Genomic DNA, 26386 nt, shown 5'->3' on the forward strand with positions numbered 1-26386 from the left:
TGCTAATTAACTTAGGAACATAATTGGTCGTCGAGAGAAGTCTATGTTTTAAATAAAATGAGTTTAATGAATTTTCAGATTGCCACAAATCTTTCAAAATATTATTTTTATGACTAGTACTAAATTCTTGTTAAAGTGAACTATTTTTTTTAGTCTATTCATGTTGTGTTATATTATTCCTTGTGTTTATTTCATGTTGTGATCATTTTCTACAATGTATGTTGTTGTACTTTTTGGGGGTATTTGAGTCTTGATTTCATCATTTAATTTAAACTATGATTTTCATCAACAATATTCTTCTTTATATTGTTTAATGTAACTGGGGTTTATGCTAGTGTACAGTCATTATCAAGTAATAAGTAAGCATAAGAGTTATCGTCTCCATAGGGACTATATGTTAATCAAATAATTTGTAAAATTAAAGTTTTGCAAGTTGGTCAAAAAACATAATAATTTTGAGTGTTCAATAAAATAAGAATTAAATGCTAAATTATCCTAAATGCAATTAACCTAAATGTGATGAATAATTAAAATGTATAAGGTGGATTTAACAGCAAATTCGCAAGCTTTAACAACAATAACATGAATAGGCTAGAATAATTACAACTTTTAACTTGGTTCATTTTCATCATGTTCACAATGTTCCAGAAAATATTTCATGGCAACTCGATCTTTCATTAACTTTGAAACCAACATTAAGTCTTTCGGAATCTTTTACTTAGAAAAACATGCATATTACCATGATCATATTTAACTAAGGGTTTCTTAGAGTTTATGTGAAGTAACAGGGATGGATAAGGTTTTAAACAATTTAATCACACAAATCTAAAAGTTATGCAAGGTAATAGAGCTCTCTCGAGTTATTACGAACCTTTAATTTAATCGGGTTAGGATCTAAATTAAGCACACACCTTTCAACTATTCCGTCCATTAATCATCACCTGGCTAAGATTGATCAACTAATCCTAATTCATTCAATCACATTTTAATAAATAAAATACATGCATGATTTTAACTGAAAGCATGAACGATTGAAGCACAGAACATCATGAACATAAATCAAATGAACTTCATCAAATTAATGTAATTATTCTAGCTAAACAAAATTAAGCTATCATTCTTAATGAAAAAACAATAAAGCAAATTTCAAACATGTTGAACAAAGTAAATATTAAGGAAGAATAAACTCTGAAGTAAATTTGGCAATCTTCCAGAAATTGATCGTGCTGTCTTCTTCCGATCATCGTAATTACTCATTTGCAAGATGCTCCTCAAAGTGGCTAGCCAAGAGAGAATTTTCTCAAGGAATTGCTAGCTAAGGGAAATTGGATGGTTTATGCGAGAGAGGGAAAGGAAAGAAAGATGACAGAATGTGAAGTGAGGGATGATTTAGGGTTTATTGAATGATGAGGGATGAATGAATGGAAAGTAAAGGGTGGTATTTATAGTAGAGGGATGGCTAAGAAGTTTACTAAAAATAGCTTGAATATCCCTTAGGTTTCTCTTTTGCTTGGCCATCCATGAATTGTGGAGAGGGGAGGTTGTTGGTTGCTTGATTCACGCTTGATTTCATGTATGAATCAAGCAAGGGTTGGACGGTTTCTTGGGTGTTTGTTAGGAACTAATTTTTAATTATTTTACAAGTCTAAAGACCTCTGAATAAATCTTCCAAAAGCTTATTTTGGGCTGCCCATATGCCCTTACCGAATTAGGCTTCTTTCCCCTTACTTGGACGAGTTTGTGACCCAACTACTTATTAGACTTTCTCTTCAATTAAATCAACTTTAACTGGACCAAAGTGACTTTCTCTTGACCCAATTTGCTTGCCTTTGCCATCCAACTGAAGTGAAATAGAGCTCATATCCATGTAATAAATAAGCTTCTCAACTTTATTAATTCTATGGTCCACTGCAACAATTAAATAAAGTAAATTATTATGTCACATGAAATAACTAAATTATGCAAAAATTTTATACATAAAAGCATAAAATTGCATACTTTACTAAATCATGCCCATTATCTCAATATGAACAAAATTCACCCAATTAACTATCAAATATTGGAGATTGGAATACTTTTTAAGTAAAAAGGTGCCATAAACAACTATAAAAAATTTATATGATTTAGAGTTTACATTTAACCAATTTGATTAAAAATTAACTTTGCAAATAATTGCCACACAGTCCCTGTGGAGACAATAACTCTTTTACTTACTACTTATTACTTGTACGACCGTGTACACTTCCAAGTAATCACGCGACGATACACAAGTACGAGTATGCAAGGAAAAAAGGTGTTTATCATCAGCCAAATCTCATATTCAAGGCCGCCATTGAGGATATTAGTAAATGGGTCTTCATTTAAAGCAGGGTATATGCACAGGCTAAGTCATAAGAAGATAATTACCAGGGTAATACGGTAAGTCTATATTGAGTTCAGTGTGGAATGAAGGGATCAAGGTAAGAATCTGTCATCATGGCGAGATATCTGCAAGTTCACAAATAGTAGTTGCCAATCCGCATATTTGCATATATGGTTATCTTTTGATGAGTCTAACCAAGAAGGTAAAATGGAAGTTTGAGATAAAGCTAGATAATGTTAAGTCTCAAAAAATGGTTGTCAAGAAGAGTACAATTACAACTAAACCAGCTTGTTATGTCTACCAACGATTTGTTTAAGAAGAACACATGGCCATCATCTACGCTAGTGAACTGCAGAAGCTTACAAGAAATTCTAGAAGTTTACTTACACACATCAAACCTTTATACTTGAGTTATTCGCTAAATAATTAATGTAATAAATCTCACTAAGTTCATTTGAACTTATTAGTGGTTTCATTTGGTGCAGGATCAAAGACTAACAAGGTTATTATGGGAAGGAACCAAGACAGACACTGCCAAGTTCATGCGTAGGGCATAGTAGTTGTTTCATGTATATAGAGGGGACCCTTAAAGGCTATGCCTCGGGGATTGATTAAGTGTATTTATAATGAAGTGTTAAGTTTCAAGTCAATGTAAATAATCGTTCATACTTAGTAAGGCAAAATGATTATAAGAATCTTAGTTATTGTAGAAAGTTTATTTAAAATTAGAATTCGAATATGTTGATATTTAAAAGATTAAAGTAACATTATATGGTAAATATGGATTAAGTTAGGCATTTATTAAGTTTGTAAATAAACCAAGTTAGAAAGGTTGTTAAGTAACTCGGGTTAATTGTGACACTTGGTACCCAGACCCGACAATCAGGTCGGGTATAGGGTGTTACATGAAAGATGACATGTTTTATATTTTCTTTCTCCACCGAAACTAGAAGCAAGAAAGCCATTGTTAAAGCTTCAAATATTCAACCAAGCTTTACATCCTTGCATGGTAAGCAAATTTTAGTCTATTTTTCGTCAATTTTTTGTTTCTAAGATCGTGGTAGCTCGATTTAGCTAACTCATGTGTTAAATTGTAAAATTGTTAAAGTTTTCAAAACTTTTTCTTGATGAATGCTTGATGAAATTGGTGTTAAATTGTTAGATTTTAATCTTAGAAATAAAAAAGGACTAATTTGTAAAGTTTAATTGTTAGTTTTTGAACATATGGACTAAAATGTGTAAAATTTGAAATTAATGTTAAATTTCTGTAATTATAGATATAGAGGGCTGTAGAAGAATGGAATTGAGATCGATTTCAAAATCAAAGCTTAAATTTGAAATTTATGACCATTTCGATGAACCCTTTTTATGAAAGATTTGTAGGAAATTGTAAAAACAGAAAGTGATGTCGCGACGTCGAACGCACGTCGTCATGATGAGCTTTTGGTTCTAGGCCATAGTTCGACGAGGAACCTAGTAGCCATGACGAGGCCAATTCAATATGTCACGTCACAACGAGGAAGGCCTCACGTCACGACGTCGATTCTGTGTTTTGAAACTTTTGCTTTTTTGCCCTTGTTTGGTCTTGGGTTAACTATAGGGCATTCATACGCTCTTTTAAGACCCGGGATTGTTTATGTATTATATTTAGAGTATGGAATGCTTGTTTTTTACTAATTAAAGGTTTTTTCTTGATCGTTAAATGCCTATAGTTGCTCCGATAATGATTATGGCATTTCGTAGCTTGGACCTGACGATCGGGTCAAGCGAGGGGTGTTACATAGGTTTTGGGCTTGCTAAGAAGTGATGGTTGGCAAAGAAGCATCGCATCATCATTTGAGTTTGAAGGTTGTATTTCAAGTGTTTAGACACCATTCGTATTGGATTATTGGAATATAAATGACTTAGGTTAATTGAGTAATTGTAAAGTTAAATGACAATCTTGAAACTCTTTTGCATTTTTCTTAAACAAGATAGGTAAAATTACAATTTGGATGTGTTTATTTAATGTATTTGAGCCTAAATGAGTTTAATTTTTGCTTAAGAATGTTTTGATTATTGTTGAAATGATATGGTTATGTTTGGGCATGTTTTAGAGTGTTTTTGGACAAATTTCAACTTTAGGGGCTTTAGTATCGGTACTTGCCCTCTATAGTATCACAACAAGTCAAACAAAATACAAATTGCTATAGTTCCAGGTAGTTGCTGTGCAACATGGAATAGTTGGATCGGAACAATTGCCCCTGGTCCTACAAATTTAATTTTTTAAGCTTTGAAATGATCTTGAATGATGCCCAAATATTCTCATATCATAATGAGACTTTGGAAATGGTCTAAAATGACCTTTAAGGCATAAAAATTGTTTGAATATAGTGCAAAAATTAAGGGTGGATTTAACATTTTCTTACTCTAGTCTATTTGAAAAGTTGTATTTTGATCCATTTAAGTGTTCCAAAGTTTGTTTTATGTTTCAAAATTATTTTAAAAATACATTGAAGCTTCTTAAATGTTAAGAATTATTTTAAATGCTTTTACAACATTGCTAAATGATGTTTTATTAAAATAAAATGTTATACGAGCTAAAAAAGTGTTTTGATAGCATCTTTTACTTGTATCAAATATTGGAACGGGTGTGGTGTGTTACATTTAGTGATATCAAAGCTTAGGTTTAGTTGATTCTAGGACTAAACGAAGCATGTAAGTTGAGTCTAAGTGTACATGCTAGTTATGAGAGAAAGGTGATGTGATCCCTAAGCAATTTTTTAATAAATTGTGACCAAATTGTTAGCAATTTCGTAATAAGTTGATATGATTTAACAAGTGTGCTTTAGAAATAAGGATGATTACGAGACCTACTGGATTAGAGTTTTTGATAAGGTTTCATCTTTCTATGGCCACAACAAGGTGGCAAATCGAAAACACCACTAAATATGAGTGTTAATAAAAACGCCTTTGGTGGCTAAGAGATGCCTTAAATAGTCATCATTTGAGCCAACAACCAACGCTTAAATTGTGTAGAGTATCGAAAAGGAACCCATATGATGTGTTACATGTGACAAATTTGAATGTGTTAACACAATCTATGATAAGAAAAGGCTTCACTAGAATTGCTTCTATATTTTTTTCCTCTGAATGACGATATGAAGTAGAACATATGGAAAGTTTAAGATTTGTGAGTAATGATGGATTAATTCTAAGACCTTGGTATTGGGAATAGATTATTGAAAAACCACACATGTATAGAATCTATTTATACAAATGGAGTAACCTTTGATGCTTTTGAGACTGATGAATGGAAAGGATATGGATATTCTTGTTTATTACATGTCACACCCTCAATCCAACTTGAATTACTGGGTCCGAATCTCGGGTATTACCAACAATAAACTTAGATAAAATTTTAAAAATAGTTGAATAACCCCTTAATAAAAGCATATTTCTTTTTATTTTATTTAATGTCTCAATTAAAAATACATTAGACTTGTCATAACCTTTATAATCAAATTTTTTTACTAAAGATAGACTATCTAAGGCGTAGTCCTACTATATGCCACTTTCACAAGTTGTCCACTGTATGCATAATAACTTGGTTCACCACTTCCTTGGTGCATTCCTGGCTTTTTTCCTCCTGATGTACTCATTCATACAACAATACCTGAAACATAAACATAACGCTTATAAGTTATGCGAACTTAACGAGCTTCAATACAAAACTTGGCGGGTACTTTTATAATATTGGGTATACAACTATACTGCAGTTTCCATCCTTAACATATCATTTTTGTTTTAGGCTGATACTTTCATAAAATCAGATTTGTGCTTGTACACCAACTCCCATACTTAACTATAGCTTTCACATCAATACTTGGTTGGCTTCAGGTCTTACCAAACAACATCCTATCATCTTTTCCTCTTAGAATAACAAAAATACTTTTCAAAAGAATATTCCTATAGAGTCCACTCTCTATTGATTTCTTCTTCACAACATTTAACATTTTCCTAGAATGGTCGCCACAGATTTTATTTACTGGCGAATACTTACCATCTAAACTCACATTTATTATAGTCCCATACTAAATTTTGATACTAATCATTAACCAATCAATTCATATTCCAGTTATAAAACCCATCACATGCTCATACTGACAAGGCACTACCCAGACCATTCAGAGGAATTCTCACACATCTTCATTACAAAACACAATAACACCCAATATGTCATACATATTCAATTTCATAAAAACCCAGGACAAGATGTGATACTATTCAAATATGGAGAATATTGGATAACTTAGATTTCAACTTTACCTAGCATAGATAAACTCAGACCAGCGGACACTTATATCTTTCATAATTATGAATATGCCCATAATCCAAACTAGTAGAGTACCATGGCAGATAACCCCTTTTAGCATATGAATACATACTTTCTTTCAGGAAACTTCCCTTAAAACACTTCTGATTACATCATAGAACTAATCAAACCAATTTAACTTCAGTCGTATCATATCCTAACCATAAAATTATCCATCAAGGAACTCTCAGTACGTATCCAAAACTTACCATAAAGGTGAATAACCATATTCTACCATACAAACAACACTGAATATGCCAATGAGACAATACAAAAATTTTCCACAAGAGCTTAGCAGTTCACGCCACACAGGCAACATACAACATTATGTGTTTGCTGTCTTAGTACACTTCCACAGAAGGTGCCATGGGTTTCTCCCTTATGGACTTACACATAACTTTATGTCGTGATCTTCCAGTCCGTTCACATATTGTCGAAGGCATCATTATGAATATTCTTTCTATCATATTATACCATGGGTATCAGTCACATGGGCTTACACATCTTCATGTCGTGATCTGTCAGTCCAGTCTTTATCTTATTGGAGGCATCACCATGGGTGTTTTCATATCACATAATGCCATGGGTCTCAATCACATGGTCATGCACTTATTTTTGTACCGTGATCCACCAGTCTAGTTAGCAATATAATTGCCTTACTAAATGCATTGCAAAGGGATGTTACTTAATATCCTCTTACCCAAATTTGTTCACAAACCAAAATGGTTTGTACTTTCCCATATCAGATTTTACCTGCATACTTACCACTCATTTTTCTATTCAAACAGTACTTTTAACATATCATAATCGCACATATAACAAAAACTATGCTTTGCACACTTACCAGCTATCTGGGGTTTTAACATTATATATTTTTCATTACCTGGACAACTCACAAGTAGGAGCTAGAATAAACTCACTTGAGAGTCACTTTAACTATAGCTTGAACTCCAAACTCAAACACACTTCTCGAACTAGCAACAACAACTGCTTAAAGAACATAGATTCACCATTAAAACCCATTTACATGCAAATTGTTAACATCTCAATCATAAACAACCCCCATGCAAGGCCTTGTATTCATAACCTACTGTTCATATGCTCTTTAACAACCTTATTATTTCAAAAACTTAACATGCAGAACCCTTAGACTTACCAAGAGGTGGAACATCCGCTCATACATCCAAAATCCTTAACTTCCAAAGAAGAAAACATATAGGGTATGTTTGGTTCACTGTAATGGAATAGAGCTGTAATTAAATAGAGCAGTAATAGAATAAAGTTGTAATCAGTAATTCAATTGTTTGGTTGAATGGAATGGAATAGAACTGTAATAGTATTCTTGTGTTTGGTTGAATGGAATGATGTTGTAATAGCATAAGGGAAAAAAACTAAAATGACTAGAATATCCTTAGCAGAATTTTTTTAGGTAGATGATTATTGTTATTGCTATTAAATTTTAATAAGATTATTATTAAAATAATTTAATAAAAATAATAAATATTTTAACCATATTTTAACATAATTATTATTAAATATAATTTAATAAAATTCTTATATAATTATTAGTATATGAATTAAAAATCATAATATATAATACTATAAAAATAATATATAATCTACTTTATTATTTTTAAACTGCAATACATATTTAATGTGCTAAAATATCATTAGTGAAACAAATAATTTAATTATTCTACAATAAAAACAAAATATTAGAAGTAATAAATAACTTGAGAATTATATTTCACATCCGAACATAATATTCATATATTAACAAAAGTTACATGATTTCATTAGTTTATATGTCATAATCCATATGTTATAAAATTTTACAACATTAAAAAGTTACAACATTATAATGACATTCTATCATGTCATTATACCATCCAAATATTACAAACACAAAAGGTTACCAAAATTTCATCAACACAACCATGATTTTTAGTGATCAGCAAGAAATCTTTTGATCCATTCCAATCGCACAGCAAGAAAATGAGCATTTGCGTTGGATGATCTGGAATTTTGCTCAATGCGCGATAGTGCTCATCCTCAGTTAAACCTTCTACTTCACATAATGTTGGATATAAATTTAGAGCTCTTTCTTGAATGGTCATTTCTGACTTTTGTTGAATTAGCACTTCGGAGGCAATACTCCTACTAATTTCAACACCAACAGTCCGTATGTTTTCCGCCAATATAGTGGTAGCATCATGAAATGAAGTAGAAGAAATATGATCACTTGCATCAAAAATCTTTTTTTTTTCTTCTTTGAAAATGTGGAATCAACTTGGTTTCTAGTTGGTTGCGGTTGTGTAGCTGAAACATCCATGTCATCCAAAGAAACATTAGCTTCGTATCCATAGAAATCATTTCTTTCTTCATGAATATTTGTAGTAGCTACTTCCTCAACATCTATTTCTTCAATAATATCAGCGGTTGTTTGAGTATCTTTCCCAATGGCTCGATCTTTTGCGTATATGGCAGTAAGTTGGTCATAATAAGGGAAACTATGATGTTTGAATTGGCCAGCTTCTTTATGACTCTATAAAAATGAGGAATTCATATTAGATATAAGTTTGGTCAAAATAAGATAATAACGACTTGAAATAATTCTTACATTTATATATGAGTTCCACACCGCATCTTCAGCAACAACAAGCTGCCTATGCTCATCCCAACCAAAACCACTATTGTTTTTTCCACTAAGCATGTCATAAACGATTGACCAATCCCTTTTCAATGTCCTAATCCTCGATTCAAGATTAGGTTTAGCCTTCAACATGGCATTGGGTAAAACTTTTTCTAACATTTTTTCCAACTCATTTAAATAACCGGCTTCGAATCCCATATCAGCATTAAAGGTTCCAACATTGTGCAAGCCAACCATACAGGTTACCAACGCAGCATCTTCTTCTGGAACCCATTTCTTTTTGGTTCCTCGAGAATTTCAGGAAGAAACACTTAATTGTGAAAAACCTGACATAACTATCTTAAGAAAAAAATTTAAAATTAAGTTCAATATTATGAATCAAAAAGGTCAACACTTTATAAAATTATAACACATGATGAAACAAATTAAAATAAATTATAATTCAACAAGTCCAGTAAAATACAAAAAACAATTCAAACACCACCAAAGTTTCATAAACTAGATATATGAAATAGCATAAACAAATTAACGTTTACTATTTTTACCCTAAACCTAACTAATTTCTAGATGCTTGCCATTCATTGAACATTTGGTTGGCTAGTTCCATCTTCCAAGTAGCCCATGCATCCGATGGATGAATATCTATGATATTTGGTTCATCGTCATCTATCACATTACTAGGTAATCCTTCTCCCAACTCCGCTTCAATAAGATCAAGACTCATATAGGTTCGAATAAAATTATGGAGCAAACAACATGCAATAATGATTCTATTGTGCACCCTCACAAGATAGAAGGATGGACTCCTAAGTATTCCCCATCTAAGTTTTAATATCCCAAAACATCTTTCAATAACATTACGTGCTGAAGCATGTTTCATATTGAAAAATTCTTTCAGAGTACTTGGCTGGTAACCTTGACACCACTCATTCAAATGATATCTTTGTCCTCTAAAAGGTGAAAAAAATCCCTTACAATTTGTGTATCCAGCATCAACTAGATAATAACCTATAAAAAAACTATTTGTCATGGTTAATTTCCCAAAAATGTTTGATCTTAAAGATTAATTCAAAGTCCTCTAATTTTGCACTTTACTATGATGAATTTTTAGTCCATGTCTCTTACTAATGGCATCTCGAAGAACCCGTCCATCAGCAACAGAACCTTCCCAACCAAGAAGAACATAAACAAAATGAATATCAGGTGTACAAACACCTAGCATATTTGTTGATATGTCACCTTTAGTGTTCGATATCTAGTTTTATCAACTGTTGGAACCCTAATCTTGATGTGGGTTTCATCTAAAGCACCTAAGCAATTCTACATCACATGTATAAAACCTTGAGTTAGGATACTATATTTAAATCTAAATCAACTAGATTATGTACAAGCTATATATAGAACTCACTCAAATACCTTGAACCATTTCCACCTTGGGTCTGTAGAATTAGTTGTAATTGGCTCTGCCTTTTTAAATAACATATCTTGTAAGCGTATGACAGCATTTAAAACATTGTGAAATGATCTGCTAACGGTTTCTCCAAACCTATTAAAGTGATGCTTGATAACTCGATTTTTAAGGTGATGAGAAATGATATGTAAAAACATTGCCACTTGCTCATCAACAAGCATGTTCCTTAACGACTTCAATCCCCCTACAGTTTGTAACATCTCACATAGTTTAAAAAAGGTAATTCTATTCCTCCTAACTTGTTCAATACAGGTCTTGTCACTAGCATATATAAGTCTTTTCACATAATATCGTTTTGCATAAAAATCTAAAATATAGGATCTAATCCTTGGTCGATAAGTACGTAGGTTATGGATGACGCCCAATGTAAGTAAGAACCAACTCGCAACTGTACACATTTGCAACTATATTGTCAATGCAAAACCAATTCTTTTACGCCTCACACTTTGTACTATTAAAGGCAGATGAGCCACTACTGCAAGATATTAAAGTGTTACATATCTTCAAATCATAGTAAAAGGGTCACATTTCTCCAATACTAATTTCAATAACATTAAAATAAAATCAAAGAATTTAATTGCCAAAGAAGAAGAGGAAGCAATAACACATTATCAAAGAAAAATGAACAATACATATTAAGAATCTTTACAAAGCACAAAATAGAAATTACAACTATCTTTGGAAGTAAAACACTTGAAATTTATTTCTTTATCAATCACCCAAAAAGAAAAGAAAAGAATGTGTTTTGTGGATTTGATTAATTGATGACCGACGTTTTATTTACCTTTATCAATTTACCGTAAAAAGTTTGTATTCAATTCAAAAAGAGAAAAGAAATAAAAGAATGTGCTTTATCAATTTACCTTTTAAAAGTGTGTATTCATCCTCACATTGTAATTAACTAATGTTTTATTTGAATTAATAATTGTGAAAAGAAAAATATATATTATTTTGTTTGAATAGTTAAAATTAGTAAAAGGAAAAAATAATATGAATTTAATAATTTTATGAGATAAGAAAATAATGTCTTAATTTCTTTTATTTTGTATTAACTCAATTTGATTATAAGTATATAGTGTGTTAAATATCTTAAAATTATGTATTTTAAAATATTGGATTATTATTTTATTTAAATAAAATCTAAAACTCCATACACGTTACATTCTTACCATAACATGATTTGTTTGTAGCATTTTACCTTTTTTTGTTTTGTTTGTTGAGATAATTATATTAAGAATGTTATTAAATTATATATTATTTGCAGCACTTAAACACTTCAATTGACATCATTTGAGCACCTTAATTTACAATAATTAAACACTTCAATTTACAGATTTAAACACCTCAACTTACATCACTTTAACATCTCAATTAACAACATTTATACACAATTACAACATTTAAATACTTCAATTTGCAACACTTTAACACTTCAATTTACAGCATTTAAACACTTCAATTTGCAACACTTTAACACTTCAATTTACAACATTTAAACACTTCAATTTGTAGCACTTTAACATCTCTATTAACAACATTTATACACTTCAATTACAGCAATAAAAATCTCAATTTCCAGGAACTAAACAATTCAATTTGTAGTACTTAAAACACTTTAATTTACAACATTTAAACACTTCAATTTGCAGCACTTTAACACTTCAATTTACAACAAACATGTTGGTTAGACAAAAATCCAAGTTTCTTATTCATGCAAGTCAAATTTTCAGGTTATAGTCCCACAAAAATATGTTTCGCAATTGTATCCAAAATGCATTGTACCCTTTTCACGTTTCAACCCTATAATCAAAAAATAAAGTTCAAAATTTACAAGAGAGAACCTTTTGAGCATTGAACTTACTGAACTATATACAAGACAAATCCAACTATGACACTGTTATCAAACTTAAATCTGACAAAGCTAAGAAAGTAATTCCCGTAAAACAAACTGAATTTTATAAGGGTTCGATCACATTTTGTTTATTACAACTAGTATTTAGAGTTCTCTGATGCATAAAACCTATTCAAAACAGCCAATTCTAATCAGAATCATGATTAGTACCAAATAATCCAATCAATTGAGCTTAACTACAAGTTCGAGAAATAACATTTTTAAAAAAAATGGAAACTGACTTCAAATCACAAAATTGTAAATAAGAATACACCATAAAGCAACCAAATTGGTAAGAATTCAAAAAATAATAAATTAAAAACATATATATTAGGGTATAAGGGAAAAGGAGAGAATATTTGAAGGAAGAAAACTTACATATAGGTGAAAAAAGAAAAGAAGAAAGAAAGGATTCTCACATTTCTGTTGAGAAGAAAAAAAAAGATGAAATCAAAATCTCCCAAAGAGAGCAAAACCCTAGCAATGGAAAATGAGGAGAGAACAAAAGGGGTTGTTGGAGGTGGATTTGGAGATAACTGGAACAGAGCGATGGCGTACACACGATGAAGAAGAAATCTGGTGAAAGAGAAGATATGAGTTGGGGATTTTAGATTGTGAGAAAGAGAGGAGAATGGTAAGGGTAAAATTGAAACCTTTATCTAATTTGCTATTCCACCCATTCCTTGAATCACCATTCAGTAGGGGAAGGACAAAATGGTTTGATGGATTTTCACGTTGAATAATCCTATAACGAATATAATTATTACAGCCAACCAAACAATGGTTTGGTGATGGGCCCACTGAATTGGGCTGTAATGTATTACTATTACAATCAACCAAAGAATAGATTTTAAAGGGAGAAAAACCATCCCGACTAATCCTTTTTACAATATATATCTAGTTTTCCCTTAATGGAACTTGACAAGTGTCAATGGTGTCCAGAATTTGTCTCAAAAAATGGTTTGCAAGATTTGAGAGAAACATAAATGATAATCCTACACAATGATATTTGACTAGTCAATCTAGTTGGTTCCCAACCAGATTACTTTACAAACCCATTCAACACAATGCTCAGGTAATTGGGCATACCCTACTTTTGGCGGTAACCTCACCAGGCTTACTCTTTACTTATCATATACTTTTCTTAAACAACAGAATAACCTGTGACAGAATCCTTAATCATTTCTGCGGTAAACTCCAGACTCTAACACGCCTGAAGACTGTTGATTAGCGGGTTACACTGTGCCAAATAGATAACTTCTCAACTATACGCATTCAAATTGGGTTTTTCAGGTTTGGGGTTTAACACTACATGCAGCTAGCTTTTGAGACTTTGTGACTTATGCTTGAGAGAAGTTGATTTTTGGTTTTGTGTATGTGCATCTTGGATTTAGTTTTGGGAATGGATTATAAATTCAAAATGGGATGAAACCTGTCATACATACGTAAAAGGTTGTCAGCTGTGGTGAGTTGTGATTAATAGGAATTCAAATTCCTAAGACATGTGTGTGCTTATGTTAAGAAAACTTGGAACTTATGAAGGGAACAACTAGCATTTTGCTTTAAGGTTAAATTGAGTTAATGTCATAAATGTTTAAAAGGAGATAAGCTTTGATCACTAATGATTACCTCAATGATCCATTAGTGTTGTAGAGTTAATAAGATTTGGAGAGTAGGATCGAGAGGTTTTTCTTCAGTTCAAAACTAAATAAGGGTATAAGAACTCTTTTAAAACATTCATTGAGCTTGATGCCTTCGGATAGTCAACATTCTTTACAAGAAAGACAAATTATTAAACACATTAAAAAATTAAATGTTAAGTTTTTTGTTATTTGATTTTACTATTTTAGTTTTTAAATAATTAATCTAAATTTCTTGGGGGAGAAATTTTATTTTTCAAATGTAGACAATTTTGACTTGGTAAACTTAATAACTAATATTGATTAAAGAAGGTCAAAAACCAAATAAAAGAAAAGGCAGTTCAAGTCCAATAATAATATTTTGGTTTTAAAGTAATTCTTAGATGTAACCGAACCGGCAAGGAAACTTCTTCCTTCTTTAGTACTTTTAACCGCCTAACCTAACGCCCAATCCACTCTCGTCCTCACCGTCAGATCATTCCCCTCGCTCATTTAACCGTTCGATCATCAACAACTTTTTCTAATCCATCTAAGAAATCCCTACCCCCCTTATTTAATTCCCAATTCAACGCCTTATTCCTAAAATTTTCCATTTTCCAGTTTCCACAATATTTTCCCTTCAACAATTCCATTTTCGTTTTTTTTTTCATCGATTCAAATCTGATTATCATCATGAGATTCAAGAAAGGTAGCAAAGTTGAGGTATTGACCAAGGAGGAGGTTCCAACCGGCGCATGGCGTTGTGCTGAGATTATCTCGGGCAACGGCCATACGTATAGTGTGAAGTACGGTTGGTTTCCGATCACTGGCGAGGCGGCAGCTGTGGAAAGAGTCCCTAGGAAAGCGATTAGGCCTTGCCCTCCTCCTATGAACGGGAACAATAATTGTGCTTCTGGTGATATCGTAGAGGTGTTCGATGACTTATCCTGGAAACCGGCGGTGATTGTCAAGGTTCTTGGTGGAAACAACTTTTCCGTTAGGATTCTTGGGTCGAGTAGCGAACTCAAAGCGCATCAATCTCGATTGCGTATTCGGCAGTCTTGGGAAGATGGCAATTGGTTCCTCGTTGGAAAGGTAAATCCTTTCGATTCTTTTTCTAAACGATAATTTTAATATTTCTCTTCATTTTTTTTGTCATACGTTAATTGATTTTTACCTTAATTATTATTTTCTACTTCAGGGTTCATCAAATTCCACTGGGCCGCAGAAAAGGAAAAGATCTTCGCTTGGCTTCTCATATATTGGTGCGCAAAAGAAGAGGGTGTTGGAGGAAGGTAGTAATGGTGTTCAAAGAATAATAATTCGGCTTCCTTCGCCTGCCTCTGAAAAGGTAGATGCATTTGATTCCCCAAATAATATGCTGGGTGAAAGATGTATGCCTTCTTCCTTTAATAGAATTGATGATACCCTGAGTTGTGCCTCCTCTGTTGGTAGTTGTAGTGGTTTAGGGACTTACGGTCTTAATTTGTCTAATTTTGTAACTAACGCTTGTGAAAACTTAGAGGAGGATTGTCGAAGTGATGCTGACTCTAAACCTGAAGTGAGTTGTCAAGAAGAAGGAAGTTATGTTTCCACTAGTGTGGAATTGGGGTATGACTTCCATAGGTCTGAACTACATGCCTATCAGAAAGCTCTAGGGGCATTGCATGCTTCTGGGCCTTTGACTTGGGATGAAGAAGAAAAGGTGACAAATTTACGCCTTACTCTTAATATTTCAAATGATGAACATTTGATGGAGCTAAGAAAGTTGAGAGATAACAATAATAGGCTTTTTATTAGCTGTTTCTAGATTGGAAGAATTCCTTTCATACATGGTAATCTTGGTGTTATGTTTGCTCCAATGGTGCAGATAATTGTAAAGAAACTTTTCAATTTTGTAATTGCTTTAATAGTTTTTTCTCCTACCTACATGATTGAAGCTTTTTTCTTTATGTAAATTTTTTCCTTTCTTTTCATTATAATCTTTTGTAGATGTGACATATTGTTCATGCACTTAAATTTCAGCACAGGAAAATATAATTTGCCTTAGTGAAACTGTTGAGAAACATTAATATGCAAAGATTTGAATTACATTAATTATATTCTTTTATTGGTGTAAAGGATTCCCTAAATGAATTTGAGTACATACTGTTTTAAATGCATGTCCTTTACACACCCCCCTCCCCAAAGAGAAAAAGAAGAAAAAACCAAAAGACAGACCGTTTTCTTGATTCACTAGGTAGGGTATTGTGAATTCTGATGTGTTATAGGCTGGTTTATGGAATCTAGCTGGTATTTTGTATATTTGCAGTTTTATTCATGTGAAACTGTTCTATTTCATCTCATGATGATGGATACAAATGTTATACATGCATTATTTCGGCAGTATATGGAATTAATGTTGAGAAATATCTTGATGCTTTCTCAGAATATCTCATGGCCAATGTTGGAGGCATCCATACCTTGCTTCTAAAGCCATGATTGGTTGAGTTTGTCATCTCTAGCAGTTGACCAAGGGGCAACAGCCATGGTTTATTCCTAAACAAACTCTTATGCCCTGCTGTTGGTATGAATCATTTCTAAAATTATTTTTCAAATTTTGACTTTATATATGGCAGTATTGTTATAGGTCATTGTCTTCCTCATTGCAGATGCCCTACAGTTACTATGTAAATTGATATTGCAGTGACACGTCTGGAAAGAAAAATACATAATACGGAAAAAAAAATACATAATCTTAAGAAAAGGACAACTATAATAGTTGGAAAGCTTTTGCGTCTCCAGAATATATGTATAATAATGAACGTTTTAAGTAGGATGATTAATGACACTCTCCCTCCCCTCTTTTGTGCAAAAGACTAATAACCTTAAATGCTCGAGTATTGACCAGAATATGTGATCATCTCTTGACTCTAAAAAAATCAACTTTGGCCTTTTTCAGGCTTCATTATTACTTTCTCAATGTAAACAAGTTCGTAAATGATGATTTATGACATTTGATCAAAAGCTGTTCTAACTTCATAGGTGGTTGCTTGATTTTGTTAGATGGATGCATGTATATCCATTCGGGACACCAGGTTCAAAAATCTTCCCATGTGATGTAGGAGTTATTTTGTCCTTGCATGGTATTATTTGTTTTCAATCTTAGTGAAATTTGCATGAAAAATCCTTGTTTTAGCATCAATGAATAAAGAACCAAACTGTGTGGTTGAACTGGTAATTGGTGACTCGTTTGGTCCAATAAGTGGCATTTAACTGGTAAAGAATAAATTATAATTTAATCGCTTTTAGGTTTTAATTATAATGACTCAACTCTTGGTTCTATTTGCATGAAAAAAATCCTTGTAGCATCAATGAATGAAGAACCAAACTGGCTGGTTGAACTGGTAATTGGTGACTTGTTTGGTCCAACAACTGGCATTTAACCATGAACTGATCAAGAAATATTAAACTGGTTGCTTTTAGGTTTTATTATTATAATTGATGGGATTTTGACTCAACTCTTGGTTCTATTTTAACCACCATCCAAATGTACTTTTAAAAGTTAGACTACATTTAATATTGATTCATGTAGACTACATTTAATATTAAATGTAGACTACATTTAATATAGTACATGTTATGTGTAAATCTATTTTCAGTTAACATTGGCCGGGAGTGGTTGGACTAATTGAACCAAAAACCGGCTGCCCCACATCTTAAACCTATTTTCTGGTCACTTATTCGTTAGTACTTTAACCCCTGATAATGTACAGTGGTGTGAATCTATGTTATGGATAACATGGACTTTTCCTGTGATCATGTACACGGTCTGAGCATTGGAAGGCTTGTTGAGGATAAGTGTCTGTTTCTATAATCATATATCAGGTTCTTATTCACTTCTGAATGCAGCCATGGACTGAAATAAGTGGTTCAGTTTATGTCATGTACTATGAATGAGAATTCATGCTGTCAGTGACATTGTCTTTTTTCCCTAATCATGTACCGTGGCAAGTCTTCGAAAGACTTGTATGGGCTGATGTTTGATGTGAAAAGATTGTTATATCCTTTGATTCTAGGCAGGTTCTTTTCAATTGGTAAGTGTCAGTTACTGCTTTACATGTGCTGCAATTGGGGGTTAGGGTTTTACATTATTTTGGACATTTTGTTCATCTGTATTTTAACATGGGTGGATTTTATGTTTTATATATTTATGTAAATATTTTCCGGTTCAGGTTCATATTGCGAAAAAAAAAAAACCCTTCAAATTGAATTTTTCTTTTTGAAGATTTCATCATTGGCTTATGGAAAAGTGGACTATCATAAAATTTTCCATTTTCAACGACAGTTTCCCTAATGTACCTTTTTTTCTCTTGGATTCAAATCTGATTCATTGATAACGAGATTCAGAAAGGTAGCAAAGTTGAGGTATTGACCGAGGAGATTCCAACTGGTGCTTGGCATTCTGTTGAGATTATCTCTGGTGATGGCCATACATGAATGGCGTGAAATGCAGTTGGTCTCGGTTTCTGAACACTGAAGAGGCATCAGCTATGGGGAGAGCCCCTAGTAAAGCGACAGGCCTTGTTGCCCTCCTATAAATGGGTACACTAATTGGGTTTATGGTGGTGCTGTATAGGTGTTGGACAAGTTTTCTGTTAGGATTCTTGGATCAAGTAGCAAACTAAGCACATCAATCTCGACTGCCTGTTTTACAATCTTGGGAAGATGGCAATAGGATTCTAGTTGGAAGGTAAATCCTTTTGATTCTTGTTTTTTGAAGGATAGTTTTAATATTTCTCTTCATTAGATGTAATTGATTCTTGCCTCAATTATTGTTTTCTACCTCATGATTATCAAATCCCACTGGGCCACTGAGGAGGAAAAGATCTTTACTTGGCTTCTCGGATGTGGTGCGCAAAAGAAGAGGGTGCTTGAGGAAGGTAGTAATGGTGTTCAAAGGATAGTACTCGGCTTCCTTTGTGTACTTGCGTTTGTTTCCCCAAAGAATATACTTCGTGAAAGGTGTATGCCCTTCTTCCTTTAATAGAATTGATGATACCATGGGTAGTGTTATGTTTTACTCCAATTAAGTAATTGCTTTTATAGTTTCTTTTGCTGTCTTTATAATTGAGGCCTTCGTTCTTTATGCAATTTTTTTCCCTTTTCATTTGCACCTTTAGTAGATGTGGCATATTGTTGATCCACTTAAATCTTAGCTTGAATCTAATTTTGTTTAGTGAGAGTTGAGGAAACATTAAAATGCAATTATCTGAATATCTTCTTTAGTTGCTGTAACAGATTTCCTTGAATCAATTTGAGACCTACCGTTTCCGTTTCAAAATCCTTTAGCCCCCCCTCTCATTTTCCCCCTTCTCTCAAAACCGAAAGAAATAAATTTTTTCTGATTCACTAGATATGATATTGTGAACTGTGAATTGCGATGTGATGCTAGCTGGTTAATGGATGCTATATTTGCAGTTTTATGCATGTCAAACTGCTCTATATCATCTCATGATGATGGATGCGGATGTCATATTTGCATTATTCCGGCACTAGATAAATTCAATGTTTAGAAATATCCTCGATGCTTTCTCAGAATTACCTGGCAGAACTGGCTTAAGCCCGAAAGCTCAGCTTGAGCCAATTCAAGTCGTAACAATTAGGGCCCATGAGAGCTCGAGCTTGCAACAAATCTCAGCTCAAAAAAATTTAAGGTCGTGAAAATCCGAGCTTGATAGAACTTGAGCATGAGAAAACTTAAGTCCGTAAGAATTCAAGTTCGAGTTTGAAATAAATTCGATGTAGAGCCCAAAAAATTTAGGTTCCGTTTGTTTGTCAGTAAAATATTTTCTGAAAAATGATTTTGGGAAGATGATTTACTTTTCTGTTAATGATTTATTTTTCTGGTGTTTAGATGAATTTGTATAAAATATTTTCTGTTGTTTGGCAGATTTTTTGACAATATTTTTCGGAAAAGTTATTTTTACATATACTAATAAATTTATATATATATTAATAAATTTATATTTTAAATTGTTTTTACATATATTGCAATAAATAAATAAATCAAATTAAGTTATATTAGCCTATTCAAGAAATTGAAATCAAAGTCTTGTTCCTTTTAGCTTTTCAGTGTGAAGTGGACCCAAATGGTCAAAGTTGAATCCAAAACAATAACAAGATTAAACCATCTAATGTCTTATCCTTTGCTTTCAATGTTCACAAAATCCTTAAAAAAATGAAAAATCTTTACACTACAAAATGATGTATATCTAGATAAATCATTGATAGAAAAACAAAAAAAGGAGGAAAAATTTTCAATCTGAAACAAATGAAAATGCACCACTAGAGATGCTGCCATGGCTACCGTCACCAACATTGAATGCCCTTTCCAAATTAGAAACAATGTCACCAATTATTGGTCTTTCTTTACCTTCACAATTCACACAATGCATTGCAATATATGCCATCAGTTCCAATGCTTCAGTTTCATTAAACTCTGGTGGTCCAACCCTTTGGTCCAAAATAGGGGTGAGCAAAACTCGATTCGACTCGAAAAAATCGAAAAAAAATTCGAATTTCGAGTTAAACGAATCGAGTTATTCGAGTTAATCAAGTTATTCGAATCAACTTGAATTTTTTTTTCAAATTTCGAGTTCGAATCGAGTTGAGTTATCGAATTCGAATAACTCGAATAATTCGAATATCAAACTATAATATTTTACATTTTTACCCCAAACTTTCAAACTTTTTTACTTTTCCCTTAAAACTTTTATTCCTTCCCACTTCCCCCCAAAACTTTTACTCCCCTCCCTTACCCCCCAATCTACCCAAAATCCATTTACCACCAAAATTTTACTCTCCCATTTACTTTTTCTCAAAATTTTACTCCCCAAAACCCTCAAAACTTTTTATTTTCCCCCAAAATTTTTACTCTCTCCCACTTTTCCCCTAAAACTTTTATTCCATTCTCATCCCACCTCTCATCTACCCTAAACCCTCCCCCCTCCAATTTTTTTTAATATTTTCCTCTAAATTTTTACTCCCCGTATTTACTTTCCCTCAAACTTTTATTTTCCAAAAATTTTTATTTTCCCCCTAAACTTTTACTTCTCACCCTTTACTCTCAAATAAAAAATCAAAATTATCCAAAAAAAATCACTAAACATAAATAGTAATAATTTTATTTATATCTACTATTTATATTATTAAATTAAATTTCACATTTTATATTATTTATATTATTGAATTGTTTAGTGATATTGAATATTTATATTAAAATTGAATTATTAATTATGCAATAAAATATTCGTGTTAAAATTTTATATTGGTATCAATTTCACATTTTGTTTTAAAATAACTTTTATTAAAAAAGTATATTTTTACATTTAATATATTTTTAATTCTAAAATACATAGTGACAAGAATCTGAAATAATTGAAACAACTAAGTAAGCAAAGAAGCTAATCGGTATATAAAAAATTAATAAATAAATTATGAGGTGATGAAAGTCAATAAAAAATTGATTAAGGTGGACAAATTTTATTACGATGGGTGACAGTGGTTACAAGGACCCAAAATTATTTTTTAAAATTTAACTCGAACAAATATATTCGATTTGATTCGAATTCCACCTCACTCGACTCGATTCGAGAAAACTTCAAATAAAGTTAGGATGATAAAATGAGATTCGAAAACTCGATTAACTCGAAAATTTTCGATTCGATTCGATTCGATCGAATGCTCACCCCTAGTCCAAAACCTTAACCAATTCACCTGCCATAATTGCAGGCACTGCATAATCCACTAAGCTTATTGGGGTGCCACCATTGTCATCATTCTTGAATATAGCTCTCTTTCCTGTAAGTAGTTCTAGCATTACCACTCCAAGTCCATAAACATCACTCTTTGTTGTTAATACATTTAAGCCATAGTACTCGGGGTCTATGTAACCGACTGTTCCCACGGCCTTCATCGGCTTGTAATTTTGGTCGGATTCTGGATCCATGAGTGAATGTCTGAAATCTGAAACTTTTGCTGTCCAATTCATATCAAGTAAGATGTTGGATGACTTTATATCTCTACGGATTATAGGTGGAACTACATAGTTGTGAAGATATTTGATCCCTCAAGCTGCATCCAAAGCGATTTTGATCCTCATTTTCCAAGAATTGATCAAACTACTAGTTTTCACAACATTGTTCTTATCATGTAAATGATCATGAACAGCACCATTCTTCGTGTATTCATAAACCAAAAGCCTTTGATCTTTTTCATCACAATACCCAACAAGCCTAACCAAATGTTTATGATGAAGCCTTGATAAAAATGCCAATTCTGATTCAAATGCGGTCTCTTTCTCTTGGAATTTCTTGATTTTTTGACTTGTTTCGCCTCGTTTAATGGTTACCTTGCGACCATCCCATAACTTACCTTTGTAAATGATACCAAACTCCGGCACTAATCTTGTTTTCGGTGAGAAATCATTTGTGGCGTGAAGAAGTTCAGATAAGGTGAATTCTTCACTCTATTAGCATGTTTGATTGATGTTCCACTTCTTTGACGTTTCATTGCTCTTGAGCTATAGCGTCTAATAGTAAATGACCTTGATAAAGAACTGTTGTTTGATCCTGGACCACCATTAGAACCAACTCTTGTGATTCTTGGTTGAACTGAGTTATGTACTTTCTTTCTACCACAACAAACACCAGTCCATAAACAGTAAATAATACTACAAATCCCCATAAAACCTCCTACTGATCCAACTATGACAAAAGCCAATAACCCTCTTCTCAACGGAGAGGACCGCGACGTAACCACTGGAAGTGGAGGGTAGCATAATCTTCACATCATTTAGAAAAATTTACACTATATTAGAAAAATTAGAAAAATTTACATTGTTTTTTATCTATATTAGAAAAAGTTTTGGCTGCTGATATAAGTCATCAGAAGCAAGAAATAACAGTGTCTCTACCATTAATCGGTAAATTGTTAAGGTTGGATTCAAACTCAAATCTTTCTCCATATCTCTCTCTCTTTTTCATATCAATTTTCTGGAATAAATCACAGGCCTTCCCTAATAAGTACAAAAATAAACAGCCCTTTCCCCATATCAATTTTTTTTCATTCTTACCTTCGAGAGAGGAAGATGAACGTTGTCGCTGACTGGTGGTGCAATGCAGATTTTGACAACGAAAGGCGAAGATGGGAAAAATCAAAGATGAACGCTGTCGTCTGGTGTTGAGAATCATTGTTGGCTGACGGCAAGCAGAAGATCAGGGTGTAAGGATGGGGGAAGGGGAAAAGAAAGGGAAAGGGATGATCGGGGTGTTGAGAATCGTTGTTGGCTTCTTTTAGTGAAAATGTCTTACCTAAAATAAAAAGGGTAAGATATTTTCCTAACAAACACTGGAAAAGGCTGAAAAGCTTTTCTAGAAAATGTTTTACTGGCAAACAAATGGAGCCTTAAATTCGTAGTTATAATTTTATGATATTACTTAAAATAAAAAAAATATAAATAAATGATCATTATTTATTTTATGAAAATATATTGATAAGTATTACATTTATATTAATACTATTAATAGCAAAAGAGAATATATATAAAATTATGAAGTGAAATAAAATTTTAGAAACATTAATATAGGATAAAATATTTTTAATGCTATAATTATACTTATACCTACTTAATGCTATAATTATACTTATACCTACAATAATATAAAAGTAGCAACTGAAATTTGTAAATTTTAATTAATAATAAGTTTGATTTGGTCGGTTAAGTCAATTTTAATATCTAATTAGAACGGATGAATAGATATATTATATATTATATTATATGATATAATATTATAGAATATAATAGAAGCAACTTTAAAAAGTACAAATTGTATAGTAATATGGAACATATTTCAACTAATATAATCATAAACAATAATGTATAATAACTAATATATTATGTATTGTTATTATAGTGTGTGATATACAATCACACAAGGCTATGATATATTTTAAAACTATTAATTCATATACTATTATTTGGTTCAAAATCGAAATTGAATTTACTAACCGATTTGTTGTCAAGTTGTTTATCATAGTTAACTATAATTAGATGAATACTATTACTGTAACATCTTAAATTTTTGATACAATAAGTGGCATTGCTCTAAAATCGCTAAGTAAATTTTTGAAAAATTTAATAAAGAGAATTTTTCAAGAATTATAATGATTTATTATTGGAAATTAATGAAGTAAAATTTGGATATGGAAATGTGGATAAAGACTAAATTGTAAAGTTGGAAAAGTATTAGAAATAATAGCTTGATAATGATTTGTTGATATGGAGATGACATGGGGTATGTATTAGTATCAACAAAAATGAGCTTTGGATAAATTAAATAAAAAAAAATAGAGACTAAATTGTAAATATTTTGTTTTGGTCAAGAAAGAGTTATGCAATTTTTAACATGATTAAATATTATTATAGACATTTATAATGTTACGTGAGAAGTAGAGTAATAAGTGCCATGTGTCACGGGGCTAGACCTTTCGTCTCGCAATCCATGCGGCCTTAGGCGATCCGTTCGTCCAAACTTGCCCAAGTCAGCCTTAACTCCCAAAAGATAAGATTCTTTTAGAACTCCTCCAAGGCACCAATTTGTATAGCGAAAGTGATTGTGCCAAAAGAAGCCACAAGAGAACAACAGAAAGCTAAAGAAAGAAAGCACACAAAGTGTTTGAGTAAATGCTCAAGAATTCTATTACTCTTAAGAATTCAAGCTACAATGGATGATTTACAAGTGAGGGGGAGGCTCTCTATTTATAGTTGAGCTCCCCCAAAACCGACGGTCAAGATACATGTACATCGACGGACGAGATTCACTATATCCCTTGATTTTAGGGATTTACAAGATTTACCATATCAAATCTAATCTAATCTTACAAGATATGATTCTCTTCTATCTATTAAGATTAGTTACCAAAATTGCCTAAGTTGCCATGTCTTTGTCATTGGGCCAACCAGGCTTCAATCTGATAGGCTTCTTTAGTAGCTCTCTGAATCGGGCCAGTTCTTGTGGGCTAAATGTCCCCCATCTAATCAATAGACCTCCATGGGGCGCTTCTTATGGCATGGTCACTGGCTTTGTACTTTGGCCCGTGACAGTCTCCCCCACCCATTCTCACAACGCCCTCGTTGTGACTTCTGGATGACACTGACTGGATTCACCTTGAAAATTTCTCATTGCCTCGGCTTGTTCTTTCCTTCTGAATCTGTGCCTCGTCTTCCGTCGCCTCTTATCTTGAACCGTTGCACTCGTTGGTACATTTTGTTAGCAAGAAGTCTCCGCTTTAACTTGCCCCAATTTTGACTTGTTTCTGTTGGAATCCCCTCGATTCTCATACCTCTGCTTCGTACCACCCACAGTTCCTTGGCCTCCTTGCTTATGAACTTTGAAAGGGCCCCTACGACCTTGCCAAGCCAACAAGTCAGAATTCAAAACACTATCAGAGTGTTTATAATGTACCTTACTCGTAGCATTTACTCGTCTCGACTGTTCTTGCATCGCTCCTTTTCCCTTGAAGCCCGATGCACAACCCACCTTTCCCAAAGGTGTCGGCTCCACAGTAAATCCCGCAAGCTTCATATCGGTCCCTTACGCCACTAACACTTCTGAAGGAGCTTTCGTAGCATTCCGTTTCGACGATTTAATGTTTCTCCCATACGAAACATCTTCGACTAGTTGGATTGACGATAACACCTTAGTCCCAACTTTCACATCCCGATGCACCGGTATAATACTCTTTGTTGATGAACCGCTGGCAATATGGATTTGATCGGCCCATGGTTGCAGAGTTACCTGAATCCTGACAAGGAAGTTTAAGCCAAGCACAAAATTGTAATCATCTAATCGGATTACCTCGAATTCTTCCTTGCTCTTCCATTCGCCGATTTGTAGTTCCACATCACGAACTACTCCCACAGTTGGGGCTTTCTCAGAAGTTGCTACCTTGATCTTCTTATTCGATTTCCTAATCGACAGACCAAGCTTCTTC

The 26386-nt window shown here is 32.9% G+C and overlaps 1 protein-coding gene and 1 pseudogene across 6 annotated transcripts; one reads left to right on the plus strand and one right to left on the minus strand.

Moving 5' to 3' along the window:
• Positions 1 to 14940: 14940 nt before the first annotated feature.
• On the plus strand, positions 14941 to 19499 carry LOC105773159 (uncharacterized). 6 transcript variants are annotated; one of them, XR_001126991.2, is made up of 4 exons: positions 14942 to 15445; positions 15552 to 16055; positions 16779 to 16916; positions 17002 to 19499. XR_001126991.2 is itself a non-coding variant. In XM_012594860.2 (3 exons), the coding sequence occupies exons 1-3, from the start codon at positions 15044 to 15046 to the stop codon at positions 16821 to 16823; spliced, it is 951 nt and encodes a 316-aa protein (XP_012450314.1). In that variant the 5' UTR covers positions 14942 to 15043; the 3' UTR covers positions 16824 to 19499. The 6 variants fall into 6 exon arrangements, 4 of the variants coding, with proteins under 4 accessions (XP_012450313.1, XP_012450314.1, XP_052488250.1 ...); XR_001126992.2 differs by having other exon boundaries at positions 18740 to 19499; XM_012594860.2 differs by having other exon boundaries at positions 16779 to 19499.
• A 590-nt stretch (positions 19500 to 20089) lies between these two features.
• Positions 20090 to 25977, minus strand: LOC105771888 (putative serine/threonine-protein kinase-like protein CCR3; annotated as a pseudogene).
• Between the last annotated feature and the right edge of the window lie 409 nt (positions 25978 to 26386).

The sequence above is a fragment of the Gossypium raimondii genome, chromosome 6 (genome assembly GCF_025698545.1).
Source record: "Gossypium raimondii isolate GPD5lz chromosome 6, ASM2569854v1, whole genome shotgun sequence".
Taxonomy (NCBI): Eukaryota; Viridiplantae; Streptophyta; class Magnoliopsida; order Malvales; family Malvaceae; genus Gossypium; species Gossypium raimondii.